This window comes from Rana temporaria, chromosome 1 (genome assembly GCF_905171775.1).
Source record: "Rana temporaria chromosome 1, aRanTem1.1, whole genome shotgun sequence".
Lineage (NCBI taxonomy): Eukaryota > Metazoa > Chordata > Amphibia > Anura > Ranidae > Rana > Rana temporaria.
This window is the reverse complement of record NC_053489.1, coordinates 368,703,834-368,721,384: the sequence shown is the minus strand read 5'-3', so window position 1 is coordinate 368,721,384 and position 17,551 is coordinate 368,703,834. Positions and strand designations below refer to the sequence as shown.

The following is a 17,551-nucleotide window of genomic DNA, read 5'->3' as shown; positions in this document are numbered from 1 at the left end:
TAAAAAATGGCCACCCGCTGTAGCTACCGGCGTCACAGCGCGGCTGCAAGAAAATGGCCACCAGCCGCATTTTTATAGCAGCAGTGCGGCCACAAGAAAATGGCGCTGATTCAAGAAAAACGGCGCTGAGGACATGATGTGGAACGAGAAGACCAGAAAAAACGCAGTGGCCCCGGAGCGGAGGACCGCCCCCATAGCAGACCACCCACACAGAGAGCGGTCCCCCGTAGCCCCCCGGTCAGGATAAAGAAAACAACCCAACAGCAGGCCCAAGTATGGGGAGGAATAGGAGGAGAAGAAGGGGGAGGACCCGAGACCCCCAAATCGACCCCCCCTAGGAAGCCCAGCTATTCCATCCTGCCGTGACAGAAGGAAAGTACTTACCCGTCCTTGTGAGGACTGCTGGTGCGTTCCTGACAGGCCCACATCCCGAGCAGTAAGGAGTAGCTGCCGGCCACGGCCCACTGTTACACAGACAAGCAAGCAGCCTGGTTATATGTGAGCCCTGGAGCAAAAAGCTCACCGACCACCCCTGCAGCAATGGGGTACGTCGTGGCTGACCCAGCGCGTAGCTAAGGCCTGCTCACTCGATGGCTGGACTGGGGAGACTACAAGGATCTATATTATCCAGCCTGTCACCCAGCCGGCAGATGATAGAAGATCTCAGGATCAAAAAATAATAAAATAAAAAATAAAATAAATTGAAATCTTTAAAAATAAAAATTCCTCAGGACCATGGGCCCATAAGGGAGCCAGGTCCTTCTCCTCTACTAGGCAGAAAAAAACTGAACTGCTCAGAGCAGTGTAAGGTGTTATGACCAGAGGGACCGCCCCGTGGGCGGGGCTGTTACAGCTTTGCTAAAGTTTACATGTTTTAACCATTAACATGTCTGCCTAGTCCTCTCCTAATAGATGGAACATAACCCTACAGTCAAGAGTATAAGGAAGCTGTGTGTGTCCATGATCAAAAGAGAAAAAAATTTTTTGGGGGATATTTATTATAGCAAAAAGTAGAAAATATTTAGCCAGATTCACAAAGAGTTACGCCGGCTTATCAGTAGATACGCCGTCGTAACTCGGAATCTAAGCCGTCGTAAGTTTAAGTGTATGCTCAAACTGAGATACACTTAAACCTAGCTAAGATACGATGGCCTGCGCCGTCGTATCTTAGGGTGCAATATTTCCGCTGGCCGCTAGGTGACGCTTCCATTGAGTTCGGCGTAGAATATGCAAATGACTAGATACGCCGATTCACGAACGTACGCTTGACCGTCGCAGTAAAGATACGCTGTTTACGTAAGGCGATTCCCGGCGTAAAGTTAGTCGAACAAATAGTTGGCCTAGTCAATGTTAAGTATGGCCGTCGTTCCCGCGTTGAAATTTGAAAAATTTACGTCGTTTGCGTAAGTCGTCCGTGAATGGGGCTGGACGTCATTTACGCCGTTCGTAAAAAACGTCAATCACGTCGGGTCACCACCCATTTACATAAAACACGCCCCCCTCATCCTCATTTGAATTAGGCGCGCTTACGCCGGCCCCATTTATGCTACGCCGCCATAATTAGGAGGCAAGTGCTTTGCGAATACAGCCCTTGCCTCTCTGACTTACGGCGGCGTAGCGTAAATACGCTACGCCGTCTCAAAGATACACACATCTACCTGAATCTAGCTAATTGTATTTTTTTCAAAATTGTCGCTCTATTTTTGTTTATAGTGCAAAAAATTAAAACCACAGAGGTGATCAAATACCACCAAAAGAAAGCTCTATTTGTGGGAAAAAAAGAACGTCAATTTTGTTTGGGTGCCACATCGCACGACCGCACAATTGTCAGTTAAAGCGACGCAGTGCCAAATCGCAAAAAGTGCTCTGGTAAGGAAGGGGGTAAATTCTGCCGGGGCTGAAGTGCTTAATATCCATACCAGACCTGAAGGGCCTGGTAATGGAATTTGGGGGGACCCCCATGCATTTTATTTTTTTATTTTTCAATGACTTATCTGTATTGCCGGGACCCGACAATTCATTATAGCCGCGAGTAGTTTTAAATTACTTTTTTTTCTTTAGAAATTTCATTTTGTGCAGAGACTGTTATAAACAGGGAAACATGCACTACTTTACAGGCATACTATAGACACCCCCAGGTACGAAATATTAAAGAATATTTCACTTTTATTGTTTCACTTTAAGCATTATTAAAATCACTGCTCCCGTAAAAAACTTCAGTTTTGAAAACTTTTTTTGCATTGATACATGTCCCCTGGGGCAGGACCCAGGTCCCCAAACACTTTTTATGACAATAACTTGCATGTTAACCTTTAAAATTAGCACTTTAGATTTCTTCCATAGACTTTTAAAGGGTGTTCTGTGGCTTTTCGAATTTGCCACGAACACCCCAAATTGTTCGCTGTTCGGCGAACGGGCGAACAGCCAATGTTTAAGTTGAACTCATGTTCAACTCGAACATAAAGCTCATCCCTAGTCATGGCCATAGGTATACAGTAATCACATATTCAATTACGTCCACTTATTTCAACATATGTTTCACCAAAAAGGCTTCTTCAGGAAATTATGTATAAATTCATTTATTACACAGAATCATTGTTCAATCAGCTTTAGGTGTAAAGAAACATTATTAATAAAGTCATATCTTAACTTTTGACAAATACATGCATAGATGCATGACTGTATGTACCAACCAGAGCAAACAACCCTCATACGAAAGAAACCCCTACCTCTCCAATTGAGCATGAGGAATGGTTGATACGAGGAGTTGAGAGACACCAACTCCACGACCAGATCCAGTCCAGATTGTGCCATATCTCCCGTAGGGAGGAGTATCACCCTTAACTTAAAAAACAGTTTTCAAAAAAATGTAGGTAACCTCAAAAATACACCACATACACCAAACACATAAACATAGGTGGAGAGTGGAAGTCCTAAACCATGAACCTCACTCACCTCAATTCCACCTATTGTTAATTATGCTGGGAGCCTTGAGCAGACGAAAAAGGATGTCATCAATATCCTATTGGTGTGGAGGGGGAAGAGAAAAAGGGGGTAAAGAAAATGCAGGTGTCTGAGACACCATACAAATATAAAGGTCAGAAATTATTTAAAATAATATTTGTAGGGTAATATCCATTCTTGTTATGAAGCCTCACCTATATGTCTCCCCACACCAACGCAGTGCTTCCCATCCAAGGGTTACTGTATCATCCGCACAAGGGCAGAGAAGGAGGAAGAGCACAACAGGTGAGGGAAGAAGAAGATTAAATCGCCAAAGTCCACACACTCTGTGCCTGTCTATAGATAGAACATAAAATGTAGGTAAGGAAGGAATAATATGCTTCTCAGGCTCAATATAACTGCATCTCGCCACCCCCCACATCACCATAGTATATACCTGTGATTTTGGCCAATCTCTGCATAGGCTCCCAGCGATCTCAACATGGCCGGCGCCATATGGGCTTTATATACCCCTCCCCGATGCACCAGAGCGTGGTGTGAAGCATCGCGGACACAAAGAAGGGAGGGTTCATGCGTCACAGACGAATGACCGGAAACCGGAAGTCACGGAGGTGTCACGGTCTGGGGTCAGGCTCAGAGGCCAGTAGCTATAGCAGCTGAGCAGGTCACCCTGGCTGATGACACGGGGTCACCTGAGGTGCGGAATCTAAGCGCTAACCGGTATTCACCAGAGCTCCTGAAGGTGGAGATGGATTTTGCTGCGTGTTAGCGCCAGGTCGCGGTCCTCAGGATTGCCCCACCAGGAGGTGAGAAAGCCGGGGTACAATAGCAGATAAGCAGGTAAGGATCAAACAGAAGCGTGGTCGGTAAACAAGCCAAAAGGTCGGTAATGAGTATTTGTAGATTGGGATCAGGCAGAAGCGTAGTCGATAACAAGCCAAGGGTCGATAACGAGTATTTGTAGGTTGGGATCAGGCAGAAGCGTAGTCGATAACAAGCCAAGGGTCGATAACGAGCAGTAGCAAATATGGACGGCAGCAGAGAAGACAGGAGCGAGATACAGGCTGGAGATAGCACAATATTCTGGCAAGGAGGAAGTGCAGAGACATGGCTTATATCAGGAAGTTGGTGGGAGGAGCAAGGGGTTCAAGGTTCAAGACAATCAAGACACAAGGCAGGAATGTTCAATGGATCAGATGGGTTTGTCCAGCAGATCAGACAGGGAGCTATCCAGCATCCCAGATAGCTCAGTGAGAAGTTTCACTGCCAGACACAGCTGAGGTCCCAGGTTCGAATCCAGGTCCTGACAGTACTCCCCTCCTCCCAGGACGTCCACTGGACGTCTTAGGGCCAGGTTTCTGAGGGAACCTCTGGTGAAATTCCCTTGTTAATCTAGGGGCATGGACATTCTTTGCAGGCTCCCAAGAATTTTCTTCTGGCCCATAGCCTTCCCATTGAACCAAATATTGCAGTTTGTTCCTAGAGATCCTGGAGTCAAGAATTTTTCCCACTACAAATTCTTCTTCACCCTGTACCTCAACAGGTGGAGGAGGAGGATGAATTCTTCCAGAAAAGGCATTTTCATGAAACTGTTTGAGTAGTGATATATGAAAAACAGGGTGAATCTTCATATTGTCAGGAAGTTTTAGGCGAAAAGTGACAGGGTTGATTTGAGCAGAAATCTCAAAAGGTCCAATAAACTTTTGACCCAACTTAGCACATGGAACCTGAACCTTTAAATTTTTGGTAGATAACCAAACCTTGTCACCTACCTGAAAGGTGGGAATAGACCTACGGTGTCTGTCAGCAGCCTTCTTGTAATATTCCTGCGCCTCCTTCAATGTATCGGTCAATTTCTCCTGGATCTCATGTAATGAAGTTAGTCTGTTGGTAACAGCAGGAATTGAAGTTGGGAAAGGGAGATCAGGAATAAAAACTGGATGATACCCGGTGTTTAGGAAAAAAGGGCTTTGGGAAGTGGAGCTATGTTTAGAATTATTATAAGCAAACTCAGCCGTAGGAAGGTAGTCCACCCAGTCGTCCTGGAGATAACTCACGAAACATCGAAGGTATTGCTCCAGAGTTTGATTGGTCCTCTCGGTTTGACCATTAGACTGTGGATGAAAAGCTGAGGACAGATTAATTGTTACACCCAAAGCTGAGCAAAAACTTTTCCAAAATTTTGAGGTAAACTGTACCCCTCTGTCAGACACCACATCATCAGGAATTCCATGAAGTTTAAAAACTTCTCTAACCATTACCTCAGCAGTATGTTCGGCAGAGGGTACCCCCTTCACTGGAATAAAATGAGCCATCTTAGTGAGACGGTCAACGACTACTAGAATGGTGGTCATTCCTTTCGAAAGAGGAAGGTCAACCACAAAGTCCATAGAAATTGACCCCCATGGTCTTGATGGAACAGGCAGTGGTAGAAGTAACCCCAGAGGAGAAGATCGGGGTGTCTTATTGCGAGCACAGGTTAGACATGAAGCCACATATCTCTTTACATCTTTCTTGTACCCAGGCCACCAAAAGGAACGTGATAAGAGTTCTTCTGTCTTAGAAACCCCAAAATGACCAGCAAGTTTAGAGTCGTGTACCAACCTGAGGGCTTCTACCCGAACTGATTCAGGTACATAGAGGCAATGTGATTGAGTCCAAAAACCATTGTTGTACTTGAGGTTAATGTCTTTAGGAGGATTATTAAGAAGTTGGTCATTCTCATACCCCTCCTTGAGGAGATTAAGAAATGTCTTTGAACTTGTGGCCCCTAGAAAGTTCTTTTGAGGCAGGATTGTACATTCAGAGTTTCTTTCCTGGAGGGGCCCAGGCAACATCCGTGATAGGGCATCAGCCTTACCATTCCTTGACCCTGGGCGGTACGAGATAACAAAATTGAACCTAGAGAAGAAAAGGGTCCAACGTGCTTGTCTAGATGACAACATTTTAGCAGACCTAATAAATTCTAAATTTCTATGATCGGTGAGAACGGTTACAGGATGCTTAGCCCCTTCCAACAGATGCCTCCACTCAGAAAATGCTTCCTTAATTGCCAGCAGCTCCTTGTTTCCAATGTCATAATTCCTCTCGGCAGGAGACATCAGTCGAGAGAAATAAGCGCAAGGATGAAGCTGCATTTTTTCTCCAATTCGCTGAGAAAGGATAGCTCCCACAGCAGAATTAGAAGCATCAACTTCTACGATGAAAGGTAGTTCTGGATCTGGATGTACCAGGATTGGCGCAGAAGTGAAGAGAGTTTTAAGTTTATTAAAGGCAGTCTGTGCCTCAGGTGACCACAAAAAGGGCATCCCTTTCTTTGTCAGCTGTGTAATTGGAGCAATTACCTTGGAGAAATTCCTTATAAATCTTCTGTAAAAGTTGGCAAATCCAACAAATCGCTGTATCTCCTTAACAGTTCTAGGGACAGGCCAATCCACCACTGCTTTGATCTTATCAGGATCCATGCTTACCCCTTCAGAAGAGATTATGTATCCCAAGAACTGGATCTGAGTTTGTTCAAACTCGCACTTTTCTAGTTTGATGTAAAGTTTATTCCGCCTTAATCTCTCGAAAACAATACAGACATGTTTGCGGTGTTCTTCCAAAGTATCAGAGAAAATGAGAATGTCATCCAAGTATGCTATTACAAACTGATCAAGCAAATCTCGAAAAACATCATTAATAAAATGTTGAAAAGTTGCGGGAGCATTGCAAAGCCCAAAGGGCATGACCAAAGACTCAAAATGTCCATATCTGGTTCTGAAAGCAGTTTTATATTCATCCCCGGGACGAATGCGGACAAGGTTGTATGCCCCCCGTAAATCTAATTTGGTAAAGAGTTTGGCGGAGCGGAGTCTCTCAAGCATTTCTGGAATGAGCGGGAGTGGATAGCGATTCTTAATTGTGATCCTATTTAAATCTCTGTAGTCAATACACGGACGCAGGGTGGAGTCCTTCTTTACCACAAAGAATAAGGCTGCCCCAGCAGGAGAGGTTGAGTGTCTGATAAAACCCTTCTCTAGATTCTCATTAATCCACTCTTTAAGCACCTTCAGTTCAGGTTCTGATAAAGAATAAAGGCGCCCAAATGGTATTTCTGCCCCTGGAAGCAATTCAATGGGACAATCATAAGAGCGATGAGGAGGCAGCTGATCTGCACCCTTTTTATCACAAACGTCCCGAAACTCAAGATATTGTGGAGGTAGCTTGTCGTATGACTTAATGGTTGCCAAAGCTGCTTGTAAATCCTGGGTTGGTGAAGGGCTTATTTGATAAGATTCTTTGCAATGTCTTTTGCAGTGGTCAGATGTAAAGCTTAAAGAACGTGTCTCCCAGTTGATGGAGGGATTATGGATAGAGAACCAAGGAATGCCTAGGATAATAGGGAATTTGGGTGATGTGATCAGCTCAAAGCTGATGGTCTCCTGATGGTCAGTCTCAATTAAGAGCTTCAGTGGGATGGTCTCGTGGGTAACTGGTCCTGAAGACAAAGGTGAGCCATCCACAGTTTCCATATTAATAGGGGCGAGTTTATTTCTTATTAGAATGTTATTACTTTGGGCAAATTCTATGTCCATGAAGTTTCCCCCGGCCCCTGAGTCCAGCATAGCAGAGCAAGGTATTTCATTGCTTTCAACGATAAGCCTTATTGGGATAACAAAATGAGTTGATACGGAATTAACTTTATTTGCTTCCTGAATCAAAGGTGAGACGGACTGAGAAATTAAGTTTATTTGTTCAGATACTGTAACATCCGTTGCTGCAATTGTTCTTTTAAATTTATTGGGACAATTAACTGCATAATGTCCGGAGTCTCCACAATACAGACATAAGTTCTCTGAACGTCGTCTATCTTTCTCCTGAGTAGTAATAGACCTTTTAATAGCATCCACCTGCATAGGTTCAGGAGCGTCAGAATCAGGAAAAACTCTTGGACCCTTAGGCGAATACTGAGTAGTAGAAAAACGCATGCCACCATTACTGCCTAAGATTCCCAGTCTCTCCTTTCTCCTTTCAGTAAGTCTCTGATCAATTCGAATACATAATTTAATGAAAGCCTCGAGGTCGTCAGGACTTTCTACTCTGGCAAGCTCATCTTTTACTTGTTCTGAGAGTCCTTGACGGAACTGACTCTTTTGTGCTGCTGGATTCCAATTGGTATCTGAGATCCAGCGTCGAAATTCAGTTGTGTACTCTGCAACAGAGCGTCTACCCTGCCGTAAATTGTGCAATTTAGCCTCAGCAGTAGCGCAGCGGTTAGGATCATCAAAAACTTGGTTCATCGCAGTCACAAAAGAATTGAAATCATCCAGGACGACATCATCTTTCTCCACATAAGGGGAGGCCCAGGCTAAAGCTTCCTCAGTCAGGAGGTTGATAATAAACAGCACCTTTTTCCTTTCAGAAGTAAATGCAGCAGGTTGCATCTGAAAGTATATACGACATTGATTAAGGAACCCTCTATAATTGCGGCGGTCTCCGTTAAACTTAAGTGGTAGGGGCATTCGTGCATTAGAATCTACAGCAGCAGTATCTCGGGCACGAAAGTCACGCAATTGTTTATTCAGATCAAGGATTTCCTCCTGTAGCGCTTTCAGTTCAATTTGTAACTCTGAAATCTTTTCCTGGGAGTTAACAGCATACGTCTGCAACTCACCGATTTGCATTCTGAGAGGGGCTACTGCAGCTGCTACAACGGCCTCCATGTTTTGGGCCAGAATATTCTGTCACGGTCTGGGGTCAGGCTCAGAGGCCAGTAGCTATAGCAGCGGAGCAGGTCACCCTGGCTGATGACACGGGGTCACCTGAGGTGCGGAATCTAAGCGCTAACCGGTATTCACCAGAGCTCCTGAAGGTGGAGATGGATTTTGCTGCGTGTTAGCGCCAGGTCGCGGTCCTCAGGATTGCCCCACCAGGAGGTGAGAAAGCCGGGGTACAATAGCAGATAAGCAGGTAAGGATCAAACAGAAGCGTGGTCGGTAAACAAGCCAAAAGGTCGGTAATGAGTATTTGTAGATTGGGATCAGGCAGAAGCGTAGTCGATAACAAGCCAAGGGTCGATAACGAGTATTTGTAGGTTGGGATCAGGCAGAAGCGTAGTCGATAACAAGCCAAGGGTCGATAACGAGCAGTAGCAAATATGGACGGCAGCAGAGAAGACAGGAGCGAGATACAGGCTGGAGATAGCACAATATTCTGGCAAGGAGGAAGTGCAGAGACATGGCTTATATCAGGAAGTTGGTGGGAGGAGCAAGGGGTTCAAGGTTCAAGACAATCAAGACACAAGGCAGGAATGTTCAATGGATCAGATGGGTTTGTCCAGCAGATCAGACAGGGAGCTATCCAGCATCCCAGATAGCTCAGTGAGAAGTTTCACTGCCAGACACAGCTGAGGTCCCAGGTTCGAATCCAGGTCCTGACAGGAGGACTTCCGGATCAAGGCCCTATGGCCTGTTAGGACATGGGTGCTGTATGCAAAGAGAGGTTGAGGACCTATGAGCAGGTCCCTCCCCCCCTAATAGCACATTGGATGGTTACGTGTGTTGCTTCCAAGGAGCTGTGACGCAGAGGCACTTCAGGGCGGGCGTGCACCCGGAACTTCCTCCCCCCCAAAAATCAGGGCTTGGCCCTATTGAAGGGATGGAGAACCCAGTGGACACTCATGGGCGTCCGTATGGGGATCTATGGGCCAGAGGGCAGGGTCACAAGTACTGGAGCACAGAATTTGCTCTAAAAAAAAAAAAAAAAAAAGAATAGAACACCAATTGATACATGCCTTTACCAGTATCTCACATTAATTACTACATGAGGAAGTACAAAGATTTTCTAATGAAGGCGCAACATAGGGGAATTATTGACTCAAATACTTTAAAATTTTTGGACACTACTAACTTTACCACTCTTACATTCTACGCACCGCCTAAGGTGCATAAAAATCTGAATCATCCTCCAGGCAGACCCATTATATCAGGTTGTGGATCATTACCTGAACGAGCAAGCCAATTGATAGACGAATATTTATACCCACATGTAAAAAGCCTGCTTTTGTACGTAAAGGATACAATTGAATTATTGAAAATTACAGATAGTTTACAAATACCCCACGGGTCTTGGTTGGTCGCAATTGACATTGAGGCACTGTATAACTCACACCAAGGGTGTTCAGGTTATACAGGAATTTTAGGATGAACAAGATCTTGATTCATGGAAATACAATGATTTTGTTGCAGAGATGTTAGGCTTTATTTTGACACACAATATCTTTGTCTTCAAGGGTTCCCACTACCTCCAGGTACAGGGAGTTGCTATGGGGGCGAAATGTGCTCCCTCATATGCAAGCCTGTACCTGGGGGGGGGCGAGACTTATTTGCTGGTGAATTGAAGGTAACAGAAATTAGCCAAATAATATCTTGGTATCGCTGATGTCATCATCGCATCGATGATGTTTTTTTTTTTTTTTTTTTTTGTATTTTTTTTTTTTAAATTAAAATCACTTTATTTGTACACAACAATCAAACTCTTATTAACTTAAGCGTATATTACAGCATTCATATACAGAACACAACATACAGCCAGCCGGTCAAATGTCCTTTTCTTGGGTGTGCTTCTTGTATTGCTCAAGTAAATGCTTCTTGTATGCTGTCTGATTCTGCCAGAGCTCTGCAGCCTGTGCATTCAAGGGACTGTCGTTATTTGGTTCTCCAAGAAGGCTTTGTAAGGAGAGCAATATGGTCCGAACATCGTACAGAGCTGACCATTTATCTTTTAGAATGTCCAAGCAGATGTTTCCATGACTGTCTACATTAGGGTGAAAGCATGGGGTAATAAACTTCACAGCTGGTGCATTGTAGGGGTACCCGCTTGGGAATTCCAGAGACAGCTTGTACCTTAAATTCTCATAAACTGTTCCCACAGCACCATCAATTGTGCCAATCCATTTGAAGAGGTTATCTGACTCTGGGAAAGCTGAGATGCCTTTATTGCCAGACATCAATGTCATCAGTTCCTGCTGTAACCTCTTGCCCACAGAGCCCCGAGCAGCCTGAGTCCCGGACTCCCGTCCTTTCCTCTGGGCCGCGGAATTGGCGGCGGCCGGGTCCACGTTCTGAGAGGCCATTATTATTATAATAGGATTAGGCGACGATGAGACGTGAGTGACGGGCCGGTGTGTAGAGACAACGTCAGCTTTTTACCCTCCGCTAACTGCACCGCACCGCTCAGCCAGCCGCCCTGCGTTTGAACGTTTTAAACTCCCAGGCTCGTCATCGATGATGTTTTTATGGTGTGGGCAGGATCAAAAGAGGAGTTACTGAAGTTTTTAGATAGTTTACAAGCAAATACCTACAATCTGAAATTTACATATACTTCTGACCAAAAAATGATTACATTTTTGGATGTGGAAATGTTTACCAATGAAAGGGGAGTGCTATGCTCCACACTATACAGAAATGCCTCAGCCTTAAATAGCTTGTTACACGCAAGCAGTTTGCATCTGGAACAAGTAATTAAGAGTATTCCCTATAGCCAGTTCTTGAGGATTAGGCAAAATTGCACCCAATATGAGGACTTTAAAAGGGAGGCGGATTTGTTATGTGACCGTCTCTTAATTAGAGGCTACAGTAAAACATGCCTAAAGAATGCTTTCAATACAGTCAAAAACCAGGACAGGAATTTGCTCATATGCAAACCTAGAGAAGAGAAATCCACCACATCTACACGCATCATTACCAAATACAATTGGCAAGATACGCAATATTTATAACAAATTTTGGTACATACTGTCAGCAGATCAGTGGATCTTGAAGTTTATCAAACCATACCCTGAAATTACATACATAAGATCTAAATCTCTAAAAGACACCTTAGTGATCAGCCATCATAAAACCAGAGAGAAAACCAAAAGGAAAACACCAGCAACATATTCCTTTGGCAAGTGCAACTTTTGTCCCTTCATCATGGAGGGAAAAAGTGTCACTCTTCCAAATAGTACCATCTGGACCCCAAAATATAGAACTAATTGTCAATCTATCGGAGCAGTTTATCTAATGAAATGCTGCTGCGGAGCATTCTATATTTGGAAGACCAAACGCCCCCTGTTCTGTAGGATGATGGATCATGTCTCGCTAATCTCTAAACGCCAGATGGAAATACCTATAAGTAGGCATGTAGAGTTGTACCATAATTTTGACCTCAAGTACCCCAGCACAAACGAGGGGGAGACAGTGATAGGAAATTACTACAATTGGAGACTAGGTGGATATATTTGTTGGAGGCCACTCGTTTTCCAGGCCTGAATGAGGGCATCAGCTACATGCCTTTTTTGTAGCTAGTGCCCTATTTACGCCTGTGAAGATGTTCAATTTTCCTAAATTTTTTCATCTTTACCGTTATTACATATATCTATCTGTTTGTAGTTGTGTATAGTGCCTGATACCGCTCTCCGTCCTGTCGTTTGTCCCTGCCTTCCATTCTAGGAGCTACTCAGATGCCTTGGATTTGGGTGTTTGTTCAATATCCGATGGATTGTCCTTGGATTAACAATGCCAGGGCTATCCCTCCATTAAAGGAGGGTATTACAATAAAGAACATGGTGTGAATATTTGTAGACTATGGGGCTAATTTACCAAGCCTTTGCTCCATGATTCATAGAGCAAAGGCTGGAGCAACAGCCGTTTTGAGATTTACTAAAGGAATGCACTGCTAAAGCAGCACAATTCCTTATTTACTATAATGCCTAGTGCGCCCAAGAGGGGGCGCATGGTGCACCTCTATGGACCTGGCGCACGGCATTTAGAAATGTAAAATTAAGGCGTTTGTGAGAGAGTTTATTAGGGGTGATGTGGGGAAGTGTAGTGACATGTGTTTGTTTAAGTTTTACGGGCCGAATTGAAAGTTAAAGTGATTTTTGTGAAAACGGGCGGCTACGCCGAAAAGTACGTTTAAACCTCCGGAAGGGGTTTATTTGTGTACAGCGCATGCGCGAGCGGCAAATTCGGCCACTTACGCACGCCGCTTCACTACGCCGGCAAAATATTGTTAAATATCAATTGGTGTAGCTGCCTTTGCGTGGCTTGAAGCGGAGCACGTGAATGCTCGAATCGTTTTCAGCTTACGCTGACCATGAAGGGGAACTCCGCGCCAAATTTAAAAAAAAACTGGCATGGGTTCCCCTCCAGGAGCACATCAGGTACTTAGGTTTGGTCTGGATCGTAAGGGGGAAAACCTACGCCGAAAAAACGGCGTGGGGGTTCCCCCAAGATCCATACCAAACCCTTATCCGAGCACGCCGCCTGGCCGGACAGGAATGGGGGTGGGGACAAGCGAGCGGCCCTCCCTCCTGAGCCATACCAGGCCGCATACCCTCAACATGAGGAAGTGTGTGCTTTGGGGCAGGGGGGCATTGCCCCCCCACCCCAAAGCACTCTTGTCCCCATGTCAATAGGGACAAGGGCCTCTTCCTGACAACCCTGGCCATTGGTTGTCGGGGTCTGTGGGCGGAGGCTTATCGGAATCTAGGAGCCCCCTTTAATAAGGTGGCCCCCAGATGCCGGCCCCCCACCCTATGTGAATGAGTATGGGGTACACAGGTTTTTGAAGTAATTTATTAGTCAGCTGGGGGGTCTTCTGCCGGACCCCCCCTTTCTTCTTTAAGCTCCTTTACGAGGGGGTAGGCCCAGTCTTCTGCGGGGGGGGGGTCTTCTCTGTTCCCTCTTCTGTCGGGCTCCAGCACGGGGCCTGGTTTTCTCCTTCGCTGTATTCTCTGTTCCCTCTTCTGCCGGGCTCCAGCGCGGGGCCCGGTCTTCTCCTCCGCTGTCTTCTCTGTTCCCTCTTCTGCCGGGCTCCACCGCAGGGGGGCGGTCTTCTCTTCTAGCGATGTTGACACAACGAGCTCTCTATAGCTCTCTATACTTACATAGGCATGGGGCGTGGTCACCGGGTGATGCCACCTGGCGACCCCACCCTTTGTTACATCACATTCCCATCATGCCCCGGGAATCTGATGTAACAAGGGGTGGGGTCGCCGGGTGGAATCACCCGGTGATCAGGCCCCATGCCTATATAAGTCGTTGCGCAACGCTCACACGGCATTACAGCGGGAGAGCTCGTCGTGTCAACATCGCTAGAAGAGAAGACCGGGCCTCTGCGGTGGAGCCCGGCAGAAGAGGGAACAGAAGACAGCAGAGAAGACTGGCTCCCCCCCGGCAGAAAAAGACGATGAAGACCAGGCGCACCCCCCATGTAAAAGAGCTTAAAGGGGGAGGGGGCCCTGCCGCGACCCCCACAGCTGACTAACAAATTGCTTCAAAAACCTGTGTAGTGTGTTTTTTTTTAACTTACATTTTTTCCCCCAGGTGAATGGGTAGGGGTACGATGTACCCCATACTCATTCACATAGGGTGGGGGGCCGGTATCTGGGGGCCACCTTATTAAAGGGGGCTCCCAGATTCCGATAAGCCCCCTGCCCGCAGCCCCCAAACAACCAATGGCCAGGGTTCTCGGGAAGAGGACCTGTGATGGATCTGGATAAAATTTATATTTTGAATTCTTTTATTAGAACCTCTAAAATGTTTAATGTCTTTTATATTTTCATATTGTTTCTATATTGTTGTTTTTTTATATTTCTTTTTATATATGCATGTGTGAAAAGATGTCACAATAAGTGTTTATTTTCCTTGATAAGATTTGTCAGATATGAAATTAAGTTTTAAAAGTAATGAACTCAGCATTGAAAATACGAAGGATTGTTGAAAGCAGCTCCACCCCCCCTCCATTGTACTGCATTCTAAAGTGTTCAACCCTTCCACCCCCCCTCTTCCTGTCTTCATCTGACCAGAGGATTTCTTCCAAATAAGGACTTCCATCTCCTCGCTCCTAGCCCAAACCACCGTCTGAAATCAAGATGGCTCCTGGACTTTAGCAATATGTGCCATGTGCTACAGAGTCACAGAGGGGGTGGGTGAGTGGGAGGGTAATAAGTGGCTGGAATGTATAGTGTGAACCTATCAAATGTGCTTGTGTGTGTGATGTCATATTGTTTATAAAAAGACCAATAAATGGGTTTGGCCTCTCTGTTGGGACTGAGCTGAGAAAAGGTGAGGATGTGAAATCTTTTTGTCTGTAGATTGCACATATTTCACCATAGTAATTTGAGTCAGGCGGCAGAGATGGGTTAGACCTGAGATTGTCAGGAAATCACTTAATTAGTCCACATCAGACCTTGTCCTCATCAACATGGGGACAAGGTGCTTTGGGGTGGGGGGCGCAGTGCCCCCCTGCCCCAAAGCACCCACACCCCCATGTTAAGGGCATGCGGTCTGGTACGGCTCAGGAGGGGGGAGCGCTCGCTCGTCCCCACCCCCATTCCTGTCCGGCCAGGCGGCGTGCTCGGATAAGGGTTTGGTATGGATCTTGGGTGGAACCCCCACTCTGTTTTATCGGCGTAGGTGTTTCCCCTTACAATCCATACCAAACCTAAGGGCCTGATATGCTCCTGAAGGGAAACCCACACCGTTTTATTTATTTATTTGGTGCAGAGTTCCCCTTCATGATCAGTGTCCCAGCGATTTGTCATTTCCCCAAGTCAGTCTCACCCCCCCTTCAGTTAGAACACACACAGGGAACATAATTAACCCCTTACTCGCCCCCTAGTGTTAACCCCCTTCCCTGCCAGTGGCATTTTTATAGTAATCAATGCATTTTTATAGCACTGATCGCTATAAAAATGCCAATGGTCCCAAAAATGTGTCAAAAGTGTCCGATGTGTCCGCCATAAGGTTGCAGTACTGATAAAAATTGCTGATCGCCGCCATTAGTAGTAAAAAAAAAAATATTAATAAAAATGCCATAAAACTATCCCCCATGACTGAAGTTGTTGGAGAGAGGATCAATCAATTGTCATTTCTCCTCCGCCCGGCTTGCAGTGAGGTTTGTAGCACCTGCTGCCGGAGGAAGGTTAGGCAAGGATCAGGATCAAGCTCCCAGCTCTCCTTTTACGGATCCTCCACACACAGCCTCCAGCCTATGGTCCCTGGCCTCATCTGGCTTCACCTCCCCCAATCCCCTATCATCATTCCACAAACCATACTACTGCATCTACCTGGGAAAGCCTCCTAGCACAGCAAAGAGACTACCCTCCCCCGCTTACCCCTTTCTTTGCCCCTCCAGCCCGTCCAAGCAATCAATTCACTGGCCAATTTTTCACTCCACAAGTCGCTTGGTCGCAGAACATAGGACAAGCAGGATCACCAATCTGCAGCTCTAACAGGTAAGAACCCACGCTCCACCGCCATAATTCAGTTGATCCAGGGTTTTATCCGATCGCCCCTGAGGGATCAGGAAGGAATTTTTCCCCTGTCGCTGCTGATTGGCATTGCACGGCTAGGTTTTTTTTCGCCTTCCACTGGATCAAACGGGGAGGGATGGTTTAGCAAGTTGGGGACCCACCTGAAAATCTTCCTTTCCATCATCATTGAATACCTCCCCGATCAACATTTAACCACTATCACCATCCCCAGCGTTTCTGCGATTATGGCTAATCTGAGATACTCTGCAAAAACCATTTGGGGTCTAAAGCCATCTGCCTCAATATTACCAGCCATCACCAAAAAAGCTCTAAGGAGTGAGCAACTGTTAACGATCGACAGTCAAAAATTACACGTATTCACCCCAGCCAAAGCACATATCATGCGCTTTGGTCAACACAAGATCGGCAGTAAAACACCGACAAGAAATCCATGATTTCATCCTACAACACGATTTAGACTGCCTCTTTATCACAGAAAGCTGGCTAACAGCCGACTAACACCATTCTAGGAGAACTGGTGCCAGAGAAAAATTGCATTCTAACAGAAAACAAAGTGGGGCAAAGAGAAGGAGGCCTGGCGGTGATCCACAAGACTCACCTCTCGATCACTAAACCAGACCTTCAGAATTCACTTCCATTCATGGAAACCCTTACTCTGCAACTGCAAACAAATCCCAGGACACCGTTCACATACTTCTCTGCTATAGACCACCTGGGCCAAAAACGCACCTTCTCACGTCATTGACAGAGTTCATCTCCACCTATACCCTAAACATCAAACACCTCCTGCTGCTCAGGGATTTAAACCTCTGGGCCAACTTCTCACAGGACCCCGTCGCCGACACCTGCATTGACCATTTGGAAGGATTAGGTCTGCAGCAACTAGTTGTGGGCCCACACATGCTTCAGGTCACACGCTCGATCTCATTTTCAGACAAGATTTGGAAATTAACATTCTGGAAAATGAGCCGCAACCATGGACAGATCACCATGCAATTAAATTCATAATTACTAAAAATGCCCCCTAAAAAAACGATAAAACCGGTGACAACACACTGGACTAGATCTCAGAAGAAGCTCCACTCGGAACTACTCTTCAAAACTACATTAGGGAACAAAATAAAAACAATCCAACAACATCAAACAGCCACAGAAACACTTTACGCCATCAACAAGGCTCTACTACAGTCAGCAGACTTAGTAGCGTCAAAACGCAAAACGTGCATCCGGAAAAACAACTCCAGCTGGTTTAACGACCAGCTGTCGTTGTTGAAGCAAGAGCTC

At 45.7% G+C, this 17,551-nt stretch overlaps 2 protein-coding genes across 5 annotated transcripts in view; both read right to left on the bottom strand.

Moving 5' to 3' along the window:
* Positions 1-17,551, bottom strand: part of PIP5K1C (phosphatidylinositol-4-phosphate 5-kinase type 1 gamma) — a 486,720-nt gene that overhangs the window by 161,058 nt on the left and 308,111 nt on the right. The gene's annotated exons all lie outside the window — the stretch shown is intronic.
* LOC120910572 (ubiquitin-conjugating enzyme E2 C-like) lies at positions 10,429-11,223 on the bottom strand. The gene has a single exon (XM_040322333.1). The coding sequence runs from the start codon at positions 11,078-11,080 to the stop codon at positions 10,544-10,546; it is 537 nt and encodes a 178-aa protein (XP_040178267.1). The 5' UTR covers positions 11,081-11,223; the 3' UTR covers positions 10,429-10,543.

Bases quoted from the DNA above. Each gene is read 5' to 3' on its own strand.
- LOC120910572 (XM_040322333.1), bottom strand. From the start codon at position 11,080: ATGGCCTCTCAGAACGTGGACCCGGCCGCCGCCAATTCCGCGGCCCAG.